Raw genomic sequence first — 18,449 nt, forward strand, 5'->3', positions numbered from 1 at the left:
TCCCACCATTCCCAACACGCTCCATTCAATGCCTACTGTGATCTTCCATCAAAGGATGTCAGAAGGATTTTGACGAATCTTGATGCTAAGAAAGCTCCAGGTCCCGATGGTATTTCTCCACTTGTTCTCTAAGTCTGTGCTCCTGAACTTACTCCTATTCTTTGCCACCTTTTTTCACTTTCTTATTCCAAAGATGTTTTTCCTTCTGCTTGGAAATTTACTCATATCCAGCCAGTTCCAAAAAAGGGTGACAAATCCCTCCCATCCAATTATCGTCCCATTGCAATTACTTCTACTCTTTCTAAAGCAATGGAGAAATCAATTAAACGCCAACTCTTAAACTACCTAGAAACCTTCCATCTGATCAACGATTGCCAGTATGGATTCCGTCAGTGTCGATCCACTGGCGATATTCAGGCTTATGTTACCCATTTATGGAGTAATTCAATGGAAAGGTTCGGTGAAACACAAGTAGTTGCTCTTGACATATCAAATGCTTTTGATTGTGTTTGGCATAAAGGTCTTCTAAACAAGCTTCCATCTTATGGTTTGCCAACTAGTTTTAGCAATTGGTTATCCAGTTTTCTCTCTGATCACTCACTGAGGGTGATGGTAGATGGCTTTCTGTCTTCCAACTTCTCCACTAATGCTGGTGTCCCCCAAAGTTCAGTTCTTTCCCCCACTCTTTTCCTTTTGTATATTAATAACCTTCTTCCATTGACTGGAAATCCTATCCATAGTTTTGCCGATGATAGCACATTGCATTCCACTTTCCATTTTGAGAAACCTTGTCCTGCTCAATCAGCTTCAACTTCTCGAAAACTGCTACCAATTCCTTAAATGGTGATCTTCAGGTAATTCTCCAGTGGGGCAAAGACAACTTAGTTGATTTTAACCCTTCTAAAACTCAGTCTTGTGTTATATCTCGCAAAAAGGATTCTTCTGCTCCTATGCTTATCTTTAGTGACACTCCGATTTCTAGGCAAAATGATATATCTCTTTTGGGGATTACCCTGACTTCTAATCTCTCTTGGCACAAGCACATTACAAATATTGCTTCCTCTGCATCTAAAAAACTTGGTTTTCTCTTTCGCTCTCGGCGTTACTTTTCTTCCAAACAGCTGCTCACTCTGTATAAATTGCAAATCCGCCCTGCCATGGAATATTGTTCCCACATCTGGGGTGGTGCCCCCAAAACCTCTCTCAGTCCTCTTGATTCCATTCAGAAGAGGGCTGTTAAATTAATTAATGATTCATCTCTGACAGAGTCTCTCCACTCGCTGTCTCATAGATGTACTGTTTCTGCTGCATGCCTCTTCTACAGATAATTCCATGGGCACTGTTCTTCTGAATTGGCTTCTATAATTCCCGCTCTCTCTTTCAAAACAGTCCGAACACGTGCCGCCACCAGCCAACATCCATTTACTGTCCAACTTCAAACTCACAGAACCAACTTTTCATCTTCTTCATTTATTCATTCAACTGCCGTTTTCTGGAACAACCTTCCTTCATACGTATTTCCTGAAAGTTACAGTCTACAGAAGTTCAAGTCCAGTGTCAACAAATATCTTCTTTCGTCTTCTCAACCTCCAACCCAAGCACGGTACTAAGCACTATAGGTTCTAATACCTCTCGTGTTTGGGGTTTACATAAAAAGGAAAAAAAAAAAAAAATCATTAACCACCCTTCTAACCTGCAAACTTTGGCATTTGCAAAGTGTAATATACCCTCATCAATATTAATAAATACAGAAAACAGCAATGGGCCCAGTACTGACTTCATGTCCATGAAGAACACCATCCATCGATAACCATTCTGTCTTCTCCCACTCAGCCATCCCTTTATACATAGCAGTAACTTTCCTTTAATGCCACACTGCTCCAATTTGTACAGAAGTATTTTATGTGGAACAGTATCAAAAGCTTACCTGAAATCCAAGTTTGTGATATCAAAATTCTTTTTGCATCCAGATCCTTTGTCATTGCATCATAGCATCTAATTAGTTTGGTCAGACAAGACCTAACAAACTCATGCTGTGACTGAAGTATAACTGTACTCTTGTCTAGATAGTCCTTCATTACTTCTTTAACTAGTATTCTTTAACTCCATTATTTTCTCTGGAACAGAAGTTCAGAGAAGCTAACATGTCTCTTATTACTCATATCCCCATTTGATCTCTCTTTTTGATTTGGGGATACATTCATTCAAATCCCAGCCCGTAGGTACTTCCTCTGAATCTAAAGATGCTCTCATAATTATGGGTAAGGGTTTGCTGCCTCCCTTAATATGATTGGATAGATTCTATTCACCCCAGGTGCCTTTTTTTTAATGTTTAATTTCAACAGTTTCTCTCCACTTTACTCTCAATTATCACAAAATCAAGCAGTTCTCTGTACAGAACTGAATGTGTACAATACAGAGACATTTAGATAGAAATGGAAGTCTGAAAACATGGTTTTTGTAAACAGAAAATAATGTTTAACCAACCTGGTAAGATATTTTGATAGTCACTCATTATCTGGATGTCGGGAATAATTTCAGTATTGTTTAGCTATTTGCTAAACAATAGCAAAGGATTTTTAGCAAAGCATTTGCCTCAGTACCACGTGAGAGGTCACTGTATAAGTTGGAACATGTGATTACAGGTAAGATTCTTAAATGGGTCCCATTTAAGTTGAAAAAGTTTTGGTTTTCAGTCAATAACCAGAGCAACAAGCAGAGGAGGTTGTGATTAATGGTTACTTTTCAGATTTAGCTACTATAAGAAGTAAGTCCCTCAAGGATCTATGCTAGGACCACTGGCATCTGCTGATTTTCTTAAATCAAAATTGAGAGTAGGAGAGTATTATAGGCCTAATAACTCTGATGAGTATAATAAACAACTGTACAGGGAAATAGTGAGCCAGTAAATCAGAGTCTTATAATGGGGGATTTTAATTTCCCCGATATTGACTGGAATTTGTGGGTTGGTCACTCTCACACTAGCAAGGCTTTTGTGGATTTATTGGATGATTGTTTTCTACAGCAGCATGTCCAGGACGCAATTAGAGGGAGTAATACTCTTGATTTGATTATCAGTAGTGATTCTTCATGCATTAAGAATCTGCAGATAAAGGAACAACTAGGTGGCAGTGATCACAGTGTGCTAAAGTGGCATTTACTCAAGGAGGTATCTACCATCAGGGGTAAAGGGAAGGGTTATTGCTTTCGTAAAGGCGACTACGATGGTCTGAGACAGTATTTAAATTCTATATAGTGGGACCAACTGATGATGTTACCAACAGCAAACTCAAAATGGGAAGCATTCAAAGAACTTATCTTGGAAGCTACTAGTGGAGAAGTGGAGAAGAAATTGTTGAAGATAAACATAAGAAAGGCACCTGGGGTGGATGGGATCCATCCAGTTATATTAAAGGAAGTAAGCAAACTCTTAGCCATAATTATGAGAGCCTCCTTGGACTCAGGGAAGGTACCCATGAACTGGAGATGTTCAAATGTGACCCCAATTCTTAGTTGGCTTTTCATACCAACTAAGAAATGAATGTCAGATGAACTAATGAGACATGTGGCAGAGAAGAAAAATGCATTGGATACATATAAATTAATGGATGACATGGAAGCCTATGATAGATATAAGCTAGTCTGTAACCAAGTCACAAAGGAGGTTAGGTAGGCAAAGGCAGATTACGAGAAATCTTTGTAAAAGATGCAAAAAAAAAACAGTAAAGAGTTCTCTACTTATGTAAACTCTAGAAGGAAGAGGATGAATCCAATTGGTCCACTGGATGTCAATGGTGCAACTGTTGATGATCCTGCTCAGGTAGCTAACAAACTAAATGAGTATTTTGCATTTACATTCACACATGAGGAGTTATTCACGGAGGGAAATGCCAGAGGTGAATTAAACTCTGGCAGTGAGCTAGATGATTTTGTAATAATTGAGAGCAAAGTGGAGAAGAAATTGTTGAAGATAAACATAAGAAAGGCACCTGGGGTGGATGGGATCCATCCAGTTATATTAAAGGAAGTAAGCAAACTCTTAGCCATAATTATGAGAGCCTCCTTGGACTCAGGGAAGGTACCCATGAACTGGAGATGTTCAAATGTGACCCCAATTCACAAAGGAGAATCTAAGGGCGACACAAGTAATTATAGATCTGTTACTTTAACTTCTGTTACAGGGAAATTAATGGAGGCACTGGTTAAAGAAGCAATGCAGGATCATCTAGACAAGACTTCAGTTATAGCTTGAACACAGCATGGTTTTGTTAAGGGGAAGTCTTGTCTGACTAATTTGATTGGATACTATGATGTGGTCACAAAGGAACTGGATGTAGAGTATAACTTTGATATCATATATTTGGATCTTAGAAAGGCTTTTGATACTGTTGCACATGGAAGACTGCTGCACAAATTGGAGCAGTGTGGCATTGGAGGCAAATTGCTGCTATGGATAAATGGATGGTGGAGTGGGAGAAGACAGAGAGTGTTAATCAATGGACACTGCTCTTTGTGGACTTTGTGGAACCCTGAGGGACTCCACTAATGTTATTAGTGGAGTCCCTCAGGGTTCAGTGTTGGGTCAATTGTTGTTTTCTGTATTTATTAATGATATTGATGATGGTATATGAGGCTAATGTCCAAGTTTGCAGAAGATACGAAGGTCACCAAGATTGTTAATGACACTAATGAGAGTATGCTGCTCCAACAGGATCTAGAAAAGTTGAGCAGATGGGCTGAGATGTGTCAACTGAAGTTTAACATTGACAAATGTAAAGTACTGCATATGGGAAGCAGTAACCCCAGAGTAACGTATCAACTGTGTGGTACTGCACTGACAGTGGTAGAATATGAAAAGGACCTGTGGTAATTGTTTAGGCAGATATGAAGTTTTCTTAGCAATGCAGACGGTTTGCAAGAGTAGCTCATGGTGTCTTGTCAATGATATACAGGAATTTTTCTATCAGGGATAAGGAGATGATTATCCCCTTGTATAAGGCAATGGTCAAGCCACACCTTGAGTACTGTATACAGGTCTGGAGGCCTCATTTTAGGAAGGATGTTGAGCTGCTGGAGCGAGTGCAGAGAAGGGCAACAAGATTGGTGAATGGAACAAAGGGTTGCTCTTATGAAGAATGGCTTAAGTTTTGCAAATTACAGTGTCTGAAGACTAGGCTCCTGCGAGGTGATCTGATTGAGGTGTATAAAGCCTTGAATGGTTTGAGCATGCTCAATGCTGATGGGAATCTTCCTCTTGCTCAGAATAATCGCCTGAGAGGGCATAAATTCAAATTGAGGAAAGACAGTTGTAGGGTAGATGTGAGGAAGTTTGCCTTTAGTCAGCATGTGGTTGATTGCTGGAACAAACTTCCAGCTGTTGTCGTGGAAGTTGATAGCTTAAATAGATTCAAAGCAGAACTGGACAAACATTTGGAGCTAGTGGATGGGTGAAATTAGAAGATTTAATTTTTTTGGCTGATGCTATATAAGCTTTCTTTCTTGCATCATGTGCCCTTACTAATGCTAATAACATCTATGAAGGGATACAGAGTGTGACATCAAAATTTGCAGGTGATATCAAGATCAGAATAGTAGGTAATGATGAGAGCCAAGCAATGCTTCTTCAGGATGATTTGGATTGGCTTCAAAGTTGGTCAGAAAAGTGGCAGCTGTGTTTTAATTTAACAAAACTTGAGGTCTTACACTTGGGGAATAGTAACCCCATATAATTTATACACTTGGTGGGCAGAGTTGAATTAAAAAGCAGATAGAGAAAGGGATTTGGGGGGTTACAATATGGATGGATACGAAGTTCTCCACTGTGTAGGTAGGTGACAGGGAGGGTCCTTGGTGACCTATCAGTTATTTATCGAACATTTTATAGTTGAGACAGAGGTCATAATCCCACTATTCATAATTCCAAGACTTCATTTGGAATACTGTGTCCAAGTATGGAGACCACACCTGGAAAAAAAAAAAAACAAAACAAGCTTCTTGACAGGTCCAAAGATGGATAGTGTGCCTGATGATGTTAGCAAAAGGGCATCCATGTGAAGGAAGAGTAAATGTGTGGTCTTGCTGAACTTGTAAGTAGGTGCTTTAAAAGGGGACCTGACTCAGGTTATAAAACTCTGGGAAGGTTTGGTAAAATGAATGAAGTTGAAATTTTCACAATTAAAAATTATACCAGAACTAGCAGCCATAAATTCAAATTATGGACAGTATACCAGGTACCTGAATAGGTACCTCCTCATTCAGCTGAATAGGGAGTCACATAGGTAGTTTATTTTGTTTTATTTTTTTAGCTGGTACAAAAGCTGGGGGTTTCCATATAGGTAATACTTTTACTAACCTTAGTGGAAAGACTGCAAAATTAGTGTTGAAACACTGAAATAATTCTTAGATCAATGTTATAGGAATTATATAATAATTATATAACTGTAATAGGAAAATAAGAAAATTATACTAGTTAAGTGTATAGTAAATTATAACTATAATATTTATAATAAATAATTACTAAATAAGTGTAAATAGTATTAGGTTCATTTATTAGGTCTACTGCAATGAATAGCATTAGCATTAGTAGAGGCATATGATGCAAAAAAGCAAGTTTACGCAGCATCAGCCAAAAAAAAAAAAAAAAACCCCTTCCACTTCACCCCTCCGTTCGTTCCAAATACCTGTCCAGCTGAGCCTTAAATTTATTTAGGCTATCAACTTCCACAACAAGGAATGGAAGTCTGTTCCACCAACCAACTACCCGCTGGCTAAAGGCAAATTTCCGCACATCTATCCTACATCTCTCTTTCCTCAATTTGAATTTATTCCCTCTCAGGTGATTATTCTGAGCAAGAGGCAGTATCCCATCAGCATTGAGCATGCTCAAGCCATTCAAGGCTTTATACACCTCTATCAGATCACTTTGCCGGTGCCTAGTCTCCAGACAGTGTAATTTGCAAAACTTAAGCCTTTCTTCGTAAGCGCAACCCTTCGTTCCATTCACTAATCTTGTTGCCCTTCTCTGTACTCGTTCCAGCAGCTCTACATCCTTCTTGAAATGAGGCCTCCAGACCTGTATACAGTACTCAAGGTGTGGCCTGACCATTGCCATATACAAAGGAATAATCACCTCCCTATCCCTGCTAGAAAAATTCTTGTATATCATTGATAAGACACCATGCGCTACTCTTGCAGGCCATCTGCACTGCCTGCTCAGAGAACTTCATATCTGCCTGCACAATTACCCCCAGGTCCTTTTCATTCTCTACCACTGTCAGTGTAGTACCACAGAGTTGATACGTTGCTCTGGGGTTGCTGTTTCCCATATGTAGTACTTTACATTTGTCAATGTTAAACTTCATTTGCCACCTCTCAGCCCATCTGCTCAACCTTTCCAGATCCTGTTGCAGCAGCATAGCGTCAGTAGCGTCCTTAACAACCCTGCCAACCTTTGTATCGTCTGCAAACTTGGACATTAAGCTTGATATACGATCATCAATATTATTTATAAATACAGAAAACAACAATGGACCCAACACTGAACACTGAGGGACTCCACTAATAACATTAGTCCACGATGAGCAGTGTCCATTAATTACCACTCTCTGTCTTCTGCCACTCAACCATCCCTTTATCCATAGCAACAATTTGCCACCAGTGCCACACTGCTCCAATTTGTGCAGCAGTCTTCCATGTGCAACAGTATCAAAAGCCTTTCTAAGATCCAAATATATAATATCAAAGTTATTCCCTGCATCCAATTCTTTTGTGACTGCATAGTATCCAATCAAATTGGTCAGGCAAGACAACAAAACAAAACCATGCTCTGTCTGAGCTATAACTGAATTCTTGTCAAGATGATCCTGCAGTGCTTCTTTAACCAGTGCTTCCATTAATTTTCCTGGAACAGAAATTAAACTCACAGGTCTATAATTACTTGTGTCAGCCTTTGATTTTCCTTTGTGATTTGGGGTTACATTTGCACATCTCCAGTCTGTGGGTACCTCCCCTGAGTCCAAGGAAGCTCTCATAATTATGGCTAACGGATTGCATAATTCCTTTAATATAACTGGATAGATCCCATCCACCCCGGGTGCCTTTCTTGTATTTATCTTCAACAATTTCTATTCCACTTTACTCTCAATTATTACAAGGTCATCTAGCTCACTGCCAGTGTTTACTTCATCTATTGCATTCCCCTTCCTGAATCGCTCCTCATGTGTGAATGTAGATGCAAAATATTGATTTAGTTTGTTAGCTACCTGAGCAGGATCATCAACAGTTGAACCATCGATATCAAGTGGACCAATCTGATTCATCCCCTTCCTTCTAGAGTTTACATAAGTAAAGAACTCCTTGCTGTTTTTCTTTGCATCCCTTGCCAAAGATTTCTCATAATCTTTTTACACATGACACAGAAGCCTGTGATAGATACAAGTTGATCTGTAACCAAGTTACAAAGGAGGTTAGGCAGGCGAAGGCAGATTACGAGAAATCTTTGGCAAGGGATGCAAAGAAAAACAGCAAAGAGTTCTTTACTTATGTAAACTCTAGAAGGAAGGGGATGAATCAGAGTGATCCACTTGATATCGATGGGTCAACTGTTGATGATCCTGCTCAGGTAGCTAACAAACTAAATGAATATTTTGCATCGACATTCACACATGAGGAGTTATTTAGCGAGGGGAATGCCAAGGTGTATTCAACTCTAGCAGTAAGCTAGAGAATCTTGTAATAACTGAGAGTAAAGTGGAGGAGAAATTGTTGAAGATAAACACAAGAAAGGCACCTGGGGTGGATGGGATCTATCCAGTTATATTAAAGGAGGCAGCAAAGGAAGTAAGCAAACCCTTAGCCATAATTATGAGAGCTTCCTTGGACTCAGGGGAGGTACCCATAGACTGGAGATGTGCAAATGTGACCCCAATTCACAAAGGAGGATCAAAAGCTGACACAAGCAATTATAGACCTGTGAGTTTAACTTCTGTTCCAGGAAAATTAATGGAGGCACTAGTTAAAGAAGCACTGCATGATCATTTAGACAAGACTTCAGTTATAGCTCGGACACAGCATGGTTTTGTTAAGGGGAAGTCTTGCCTGACCAATTTGATTGGATACTATGATGCAGTCACAAAGGAACTGGATGCAGGGAATAACTTTGATATTATATACTTGGATCTTAGAAAGGCTTTTGATACTGTTGCACATGGAAGACTGCTGCACAAATTGGAGCAGTGTAACATCGGAGGCAAATTGCTGCTGTGGGTAAAGGGGTGGCTGAGGGGGAGAAGACAGAGAGTGGTAATCAATGGACACTGCTCATCGTGGACTAATGTTATTAGTGGAGGCCCTCAGGGCTCAGTGTTGCGTCCATTATTGTTTTCTGTATTCATAAATGATATTGATGATGGTATATCAAGCTTAATGTCGAAGTTTGCAGACGATACAAAGGTAGGCAGGGTTGTCAAGGACACTACTGACACTATGCTGCTGCAACAGGATCTGGAAAGGTTGAGCAGATGGGCTGAGAGGTGGCAAATGAAGTTTAACATTGACAAATGTAAAGTACTACACATGGGAAACAGCAACCCCAGAGCAACGTATCAACTCTGTGGTATTACACTGACAGTGGTAGAGAATGAAAGGGACCTGGGGGTGGTTGTGCAGGCAGATATGAAGTTCTCTGAGCAGTGCAGACGGGCTGCAAGAGTAGCTCATGGTGTATTGTCAATGATATATAGGAATTTTTCTAGCAGGGATAAGGAGGTGATTATTCCCTTGTATAAGGCAATGGTCAGGCCACACCTAGAGTACTGTATACAGGCCTGGAGGCCTCATTTCAAGAAGGATGTAGAGCTGCTGGAACGAGTACAGAGAAGGGCAACAAGATTAGTGAATGGAACAAAGGGGTGCTCTTACGAAGAAAGGCTTAAGATTTGCAAATTACAGTGTCTGGAAACTAGGCACCAGCGAGGTGATCTGATAGAGGTGTATAAAGCATTGAATGGTTTGAGCATGCTCAATGCTGATGGGATTCTTCCTCTCGCTCAGAATAATCACCTGAGAGGGCATAAATTCAAATTGAGGAAAGACAGATGTAGGATAGATGTGCGGAAATTTGCCTTTAGCCAGCGAGTGGTTGGTTGGTGGAACAGAGTTCCATCCCTTGTCGTGGAAGTTGATAGCCTAAATAAGTTTAAGGCTCAGCTGGACAGGTATTTTGAACAAACAGAGGGGTGAAGTGGGAGTGGTTTTTTTTTTTTTTTTTGGCTGATGCTGCATAAGCTTGCTTTCTTGCATCAAATGCTTCTACTAATGCTAATGCTAATGCTAATCTGCCTTCGCCTGCCTAACATCCTTTGTAACTTGGCTACAGATCAACTTATATCTATCATAGGCTTCTGTGTCACATGTTAATTTATATGTATCCCATGCATTTTTCTTCTCTGCCATATGTCTCATTAGTTCATCTGACATCCATTTAGGCCTGAACCTTGAACAATATTTCTTAGTTGGTATGTAAAGCCTAGTAGCTTCCAAGATAAGTTCTTTGAATGCTTCCCATTTTGAGTTTGCTGTTGGTAACATCATCAGTTGGTCCCACTGTATAGAATTTAAATACTGTCTCAGACCATCGTAGTCGCCTTTACGAAAGCAATAACCCTTCCCTTTACCCCTGATGGTAGTTACCTCCTTGAGTAAATCCCATTTCAGCACACTGTGATCACTGCCACTTAGTGGTTCCTTTATCTGCAGATTCTTAATGCATGAAGAATTATTACTGATAATCAAATCAAGAGTATTGCTCCCTCTAGTTGCCTCCCGAACATGCTGATAGTTTTAGTATTAGCATTAATAGCGGAAAATAATGCATAAGAAGCAAGTATCAGCTAAACAAAAAAAAAACAAAAAAAAAAAAAAAACAGTTCCCATATCACCACTTCATTCTTTCAATGAGTTTGTCTAGTTCTTCCTTGAACTTATTCAGACTGCCCACTTCTACAATACCACTTCTGCTACATGAAAGTGTTTTCCAGAAATTAACTACCTGCTAGTTGAAGACAAATTTCCACACATCTATCCTTCCTCAATTTGAATTTATGCTCCCTCATATGCATAGTCTGGCCATGAGGGATACCATCAGCATTGAGTTTGCTCAATTCAATTAGAGCCTTAAACACCTCAATTGGATCTCCTTGCTCGTGTCTAGTCTCCAGACTGCAATTTGTAGAACTGAAGCTTTTCTTGTTAAGAGCCCTTTTGTTCTCCTCATTAATCTTGTTGCTTTTCTCTCCACCCATTCCAACAGAGCCACATTCTTCCACAAATGAGGTTTCCAGAGCTGTATGCAGTACTGAAGATGTGGCCTTACCATTGTCTTGTATAGTGGGATAATCACCTCCTTATCCCTGCTGGCAGAATTCCAGTATATTATTGACAAAACTCCATGTGCTGTCCTTGAAGCCTGTCTGTACTGCTCAGAGAGCTTCATGTCTGACTGCATAATTACCCCAAGGTCCTTTTCATTCTCCACTAACCTGAGTGTGATACCACATTTTACATTAATCTTGGATTACTGCTGTTCATATGAAGTGCTTTGCATTTGTCAATATTAAACTCATTTGCCACTTTTAAGATCAGTAAATGGTGTTATTTACTTTACAAGTTGTGATTGCTACTTTTAAGATCAGTAAATGGTGTTATTTGCTTTATAGGTCGTGATTTGATTGGTGTACAGAATTTGATAAAGAAACATCAAGCAGTGTTGGCTGAAATTAACAACCATGAAAATCGTATTCGTGCTGTTTGTCAAACTGGAGAAGATATGCTGAAAGAAGGTATTTTATTGTACAATTTTTATATTAACTTCACCTCTATGTGGATATATGTATGTATGTATGTATGGTTTTGTTTAAAAATTGTTTTAGTTTGTCATGTAACTCGATATCCATATATAATTATTGAAGATATTCATTATTTATTTATTAACTTGAACTAATCAAATTAACTGACTAGTTCAAGTAATAAACAATATTGTTGGGTAAAATAGTTTAAAGTAGTTTTTCAGTTTATTAATTAGGGTCTTTAAATTAATGATTTCTTGTTTTCTAGGTATTGTTCCTATTGCATTATTTACATAAGTACAAATTTATTTCATAAACAATAGATGCAGTGCCGACAAACAATGTTGGATAAACCATTGCAGTGTCTATTGAAAGCCTGATGACTGGATCGAAAACTTGAATTTTTGATAGAAAAATTATTAATTTGAACAAGTTTTGGTTTTCAGTCAATAAATAAACCAAAACAAATGTTTCAAGTAATTGAATAAAAATGATTTATTAGACTAAAATCCAAAATTAGTTATTCAAGTTAATTAATTTTTCTATTAAAAATGAAATTTTTTGGTGGGATGTTAGGATCTGTATATGTAAGTAAATAAATCTCTAATACCCATGGTAGGCTTTTATTAGGCACTGCAGTAGTGTTTGAATTTAGGTTTTACACATATAGAAACTAATTTTTCCTTTAAAAGTTTAAAATTAATTCACACGAAAAATTTTGAAATAATTAAAAATTTTGCATCAAAATTTTGAATTAGGGTTGCTATAGTCCATCCTGTGACATAAAGAAGGCTTGGGCTTACAACAACATCATCCAAGAGTGTACCTAAATCACTAACATAATTTTAATATAAATATCATCATAAAAAAAAAAAAAGGTGAATCTATCATTTAATTTAAAACTCAAATTACCATTTTGATAATATTTCTGCTGTTTCATGATTTAGTGGTCTCTTATCAGGTGACGGCCTCCATAGTCAGGAGTGGGAGTGCAGTAGCACATGCTCTTCGAATAGACCCGGGTTCAAGCTCCTGACTGCTAAACGGTCGATCTGTCAATCCGCCCTGGACAAGTGTGGCAGCTTATGGTCCATTTCCCTCAACCTGAATCATTGAGGAAGCTTCCATCCTGCAGTGGATTCATAATGGTTGCAGTTTTATCAGGTGACAGATGGTCTCCCTTAGCAAATTTATGCCCAATTGTTGTGGCCTTTTAGCAAATTTATGCCGTCTTGAGCAGCCAAGTGGTGTAAAGAAAAAAAAACTTATAATTAAACACAAAACAAAAGTTGTGTACCTTAAATTTTTACAACCCGCCCTGGACAAGCGTGGCAGCTTATGGTCCATTTCCCTCAACCTGAATCATTGAGGAAGCTTCCATCCTGCAGTGGATTCATAATGGCTGCAGTTTTATCAGGTGATAGATGGTCTCCCTTAGCAAAGGTCTCCCTCCTGAACTTACTCCTATTCTTTGCCACCTTTTTTCACTTTCTAATTCCAAAGATGTTTTTTCTTCTGCTTGGAAGCGTGCTCATATCCAGCCAGTTCCTAAAAAGGGTGACAAATCCCTCCCATCCAATTATTGTCCCATTGCAATTACTTCTACTCTTTCTAAAGTAATGGAGAAATCAATTAACCACCAACTCTTAAACTACATAGAAACCTTTCGTCTAATCAACGATTACCAGTATGGATTCCGTTTAGTGTCGATCCACTGGTGATATTCTGGCTTATGTTACCCATTTGGTGATATTCTGGCTTATGTTACCCATTTATGGACTAATTCAATGGAAAGGTTCTGTGAAATACAAGTAGTTCCTCTTGATATCTCAAAGGCTTTCGATCGTGTTTGGCATAAAGGTTTTCTAAACAAGCTTCCATCTTATGGTTTGCCAACTGTTTTTAGTAATTGGTTATCCAGTTTTCTCTCTGATTGTTCACTGAGGGTGATGGTAGATGGTTCTCTGTCTTCTAACTTCTCCACTAATGCCGGTTATCCCCAAGGTTCAATTCTTTCCCCCACTCTTTTTCCTCTTATATATTAATGACCTTCTTCCATTGACTGGAAATCCTATACATAGTTTTGCCGATGATAGCCCATTGCATTCCACTTTCCATTTTGAGAAACCTTGTCCTGCTCAATCAGCTTCAACTTCTCGAAAATCTGCTACCAATTCCTTAAATGCCGATCTTCAGGTAATTCTCCAGTGGGGTAAAGACAACATAGTTGATTTCAACCCTTCTAAAACTCAGTCTTGTCTTATATCTTGCAAAAAGCATTCTTCTACTCCTATGCTTATCTTTAGTGACACTCTGATTTCTAGGCAAAATGATATATTTCTTTTGGGAATTACCCTGACTTCTAATCTCTCTTGGCACAAGCACATTACAAATATTGCTTCCTCTGCATCTAAAAAACTTGGTTTTCTCTTTTGCTCTCGGTGTTACTTTTCTTCCAAACAGCTGCTCACGCTGTATAAATCGCAAATCCACCCTGCCATGGAATTTTGTTCCCACATCTGGGGCGGTACCCCCAAAACCTCTCTCAGGCTTCTTGATTCCATTCAGAAGAGGGCAGTTAGGTTAATTAATGATTCATCTTTAACAAAGTCTCTCCACTCGCTGTCTCATAGATGTACTATTTCTTCTGCATGCCTCTTCTACAGATACTTCCATGGGCACTGTTCTTCTGAATTGGCTTCTATAATTCCCGCTCTCTCTCTTTCAAAACGGTCCGAACACGTGCCGCTACCAGCCAACATCCATTTACTGTCCAACTCCAAACTCACAGAACCAACTTTTCATCTTCCTCGTTTATTCATTCAACTGCCGTTTTCTGGAACAACCTTCCTTCATATGTATTTCCTGAAAATTACAGTCTACAGAAGTTCAAGTCCAATGTCAACAAATATCTTCTTTCGTCTTCTCAACCTCCAACCCAGGCACGGTACTAAGTACTACAGGTTCTAATACCTCTCGTGTTTGGGGTTTACATAAAAAAAAAAAAAAAAAAAAAACATGCGCCAAGAAACTCTTGGATAGCGACCAGACCCTTGGCAACAGGATCAAACTAACATCAGATGATATTTCAACTGCCTTCAGACTGTGCTTATGCAAAAGATCCCATTATCTTTTGGTGTCACTACGTGGATGATGTGTTTGTAGTTATCCCCAGAAATTCGGGCGTCCGACTCTTAGACCACCTCAACTCTCTGTCGCCTTTCATAAAATTCACCATTGACCTAGAGTCGGACAATACCCTACCATACTTAGACACCCTTGTCTGACGTGAGGGCATGTGCTTGAAGACAACAGTCTATTGCAAGCCAATGTGTGCTGGCCAATTTACCAACTATCTGTCAGCACACATGCATGTGTAGCCATCTTCTTGGCACTGCGCGGACCTTGTTAACTCGCGCCTGGACCCACTCTAGTTCTATGGATGAGAGGCTCACTGAGATTGCTTGGGTCAAGACAGACCTTGTGAGGTGTGGCTATCCCACCAGTACCATAGACAGGTGTGACCTACAGGTACATGACCACGTAGTGACCAACAGGAACATTCAAGGTAATGACTCTGCTGTAATAAATTCACCACTGTTGGAAACGGTGTTGGTGGTCTTGCCTACTAGGGGAGAAAGGAGCCCCGAGACAAACTGTGCCAACTCATAACTCGGTGAGCAACAACAGGAGACAATGGGTCTTAATGGTACACCGTCTTTGTGGAATTTTGGTAGCCCATAGAATTGCAGATTCTGGCAGCCAGAGGTGTGGCTATCCCACCATTACCCTAGACAGGTATGACCAACAGGAACATTTAAGATAATGACTCTGCCACGAGCGCCTTTATCCCATACTACCCGAACCTATCATAGCAGATTTCTAGAGTCCTAAAATCTCGTGGGATAAAGTGTGTACAGCTCTCGGGCAGGAAATTGCGATCCCTCATCTCTAGAGTGAAAACACTGGTTCCCACCTTACTACAAAGTGGACTGGTCTACTGCATTTCTTGCCATGACTACACTGGTTGCTATGTCAGAGAAACTGGCAGAAGGCTCGGCAAACATATCTATAACACGAAAGAGCCATCCGCTTAGCTGACATAGAACACTCAGCCATTGCTGAGCACTTCTGGTCAACCCGACACGACATTGACTAATGCCGCAATGTCATGGTTGTCGATCAGTCCCGCCATTACCGATGTCGCACCTGGTTGGAGTTGTTGCACATCACATGCTCTAATACTTCGGTCAACAGAAGCAGTGGATGTGGATGTTGTGTCCATCTTATTATTGAGGCAATCATTCTCATGAGCGACAAACGTTCACATACGTCACAACCACAGGCTTCAACTTCAAACAGTTAGTTGTTACATCACACAGTTTACTGTGCATGACTGGCACTACAAGCTCTTAAGTTCTACGTTCCTAAACTTTCAGTTCAACTGATGAAGGTTACCCTAATAACCGAAAGCTTTTTGTACTGTATGTATTTAAAATATTCTGTTTTACTATTTAACATTAAGCCTGTCATTTATTTTATTTTACTTTCCATTACGCTCTATGCTACATAATAGATTATACATCTGAATTTGTTTCACTTACCTTTGATTGGATATTTGTCACCCTAAGGTATTTTTCTTATTTCCTCGTTTGTAATATGGTCTTGCCATTGCTTCCATATATGGAAGCAACGGCAAGACCATATTATATTAGTTCTATTTATTTTCTTAAAAATTAATTTCTGAAGATTCTAATCTTTGATCAATCCATTTATTTTTCTCTTTCGATCTTAGCTCTGTATTTAAAATAGGATTAATATCTCTGTATTATAACCTGTATTATTTTGTTAATTTCTCTTCTGTTCCATATGAATTTGCTTAAATGGCTACCTACACTTCCAACTATACTTATTCTTATACTCTACTTCCTACTATACTTATTTTCATGTCTAATGAAAATGACTGATAGAATTGTTTAAACAGTAAGCAATAATCCATTCACAAGTGAGATTCCTAAACATTTGTGGACTCCCTGTAATAGGTGTTTGATGGCTTTGTGGAGTGAGTTTTGAAGACTTATAAAAATGAAGACTTTGTACATGTTTTTAAATATTAACTTCTTGATTTTGACATGATAGCCATCATTAAAGTAAAATTATTGCCAAAAATGAAACCAAAATTAAAAAAAAATGTAAAAAATGAAACCAAAATTTAGAAAAAAAAATTGTAGAAAATATTTACCTTGTCATTATTTTTTATTTTTTTGAAGCAGTAACATATTTATGTATCACTTAATTTAATTCCATCAACTTTTGGATCTAAATCCTAGACAATTTCAGATTTTGTAAGCCAAAATCACAGAGTGGTCAACTGATGTGATGTTCTTGTCTGATTTTCAAAGTTAATTTTGTGCTGCTATCTATTAAACCATGCTTACTATTAATTAGAAACACAGGTAAGGGATAATGACATGTACTAGAAAAATTTCAAGAAATGCATACATAAAAGTCATGTTATCTGAAATGTACTTAAAATGACCACAAAAATATGTAGATCAGCATACATATTCCTTAGCAACCATACATAAAATTAGTAAATTAATGTGTTTGCTCTTGAAAGGGTTAAAGACTGCTCCAAAAATCACAAAATTACTAATTTCTCCAAATTTTCGGTTATTTAGTCTCCATTCTAAATTTTTCTTATATCTCCCAAGTTTCATAACTTTTGTTTTTGTGTAACAAATTTTCCTGCCAAACTGAATGCCCTCATGGGTAGAACAGTTGGTATAATCATTGTTCTCTCCACACCGGTTGGAAAAGACCTGAGTCAAATTCCATCAATGATGTGAGGAATTTTTATGGGTTTTTTTCACAACATGGCTGAGTTAGTTGGTCTGAGACAAGGGTAGCATGGTTTTTTATCCCAGAAACTCGATTTTTCATTCAGTAAACAGCAAATTGACAACAACACACAATTTACAGACATATTATATATGCCGTAATATGGCTTCAGTTGCTGATGTGCTTTTAGGCACACCAGCAACTGAAAAATAAAAACATAAAAAAAATAAAATAATAAATAAATTTTTTAAATGAAATTAAATGTTTTTCCCAGTTTTTTTCAATGAAATTTTGATTTTGAAATTTTATAGAATAAATCTACTCTAATGCTCAATTGTAAAGTCAAATGGAAAAAAATTAATGTTCAAAAGCAGTTATGTACATAGATTTTCAGATTTTACAAAACTTTCAAATTTCTAAAAAAAATTCATTGTGAGCCACATGTATATGGTCCAGAAGCCAACATGTGAAAATATTAAATGATCTATTTCTGTATTGCTACAAAAAATGTTGTCATAAAAATTTGTACTTATTACATTGATTTTGCTGCTGTTTCGTTTCCAAAAATGAAAATTACCTAACTTCATTGGTGACTCTTTAGAATAATCAACATGTAATTTATCTTTCGACTAGAAAATAATAAAAGTAGTAGAATAATAAACTACCTCTGTATAGTCTTGAACTTTACATCCACTTACAGGCTGATATTAAAAATGGGATAGTATATTAGCAGGCAGGCTAAAACTGATGACTCCAAAGTGTGTC

At 38.3% G+C, this 18,449-nt stretch overlaps 1 protein-coding gene across 2 annotated transcripts in view; it reads left to right on the forward strand.

Annotated features, from left to right (window-relative positions):
- Positions 1-18,449, forward strand: part of LOC150087841 (spectrin alpha chain-like) — a 455,664-nt gene that overhangs the window by 172,126 nt on the left and 265,089 nt on the right. For both annotated transcript variants that reach the window (XM_090369231.1, XM_090369232.1), the window contains exon 20: positions 11,715-11,837. In XM_090369231.1, coding sequence (XP_090225357.1) covers positions 11,715-11,837 — 123 coding nt within the window. The remainder of the gene's footprint in view (positions 1-11,714; positions 11,838-18,449) is intronic.

Source organism: Mastigoproctus giganteus, chromosome 3 (assembly GCF_048544385.1).
Source record: "Mastigoproctus giganteus isolate SK-2022 chromosome 3, ASM4854438v1, whole genome shotgun sequence".
Classification (NCBI taxonomy): Eukaryota; Metazoa; Arthropoda; class Arachnida; order Uropygi; family Thelyphonidae; genus Mastigoproctus; species Mastigoproctus giganteus.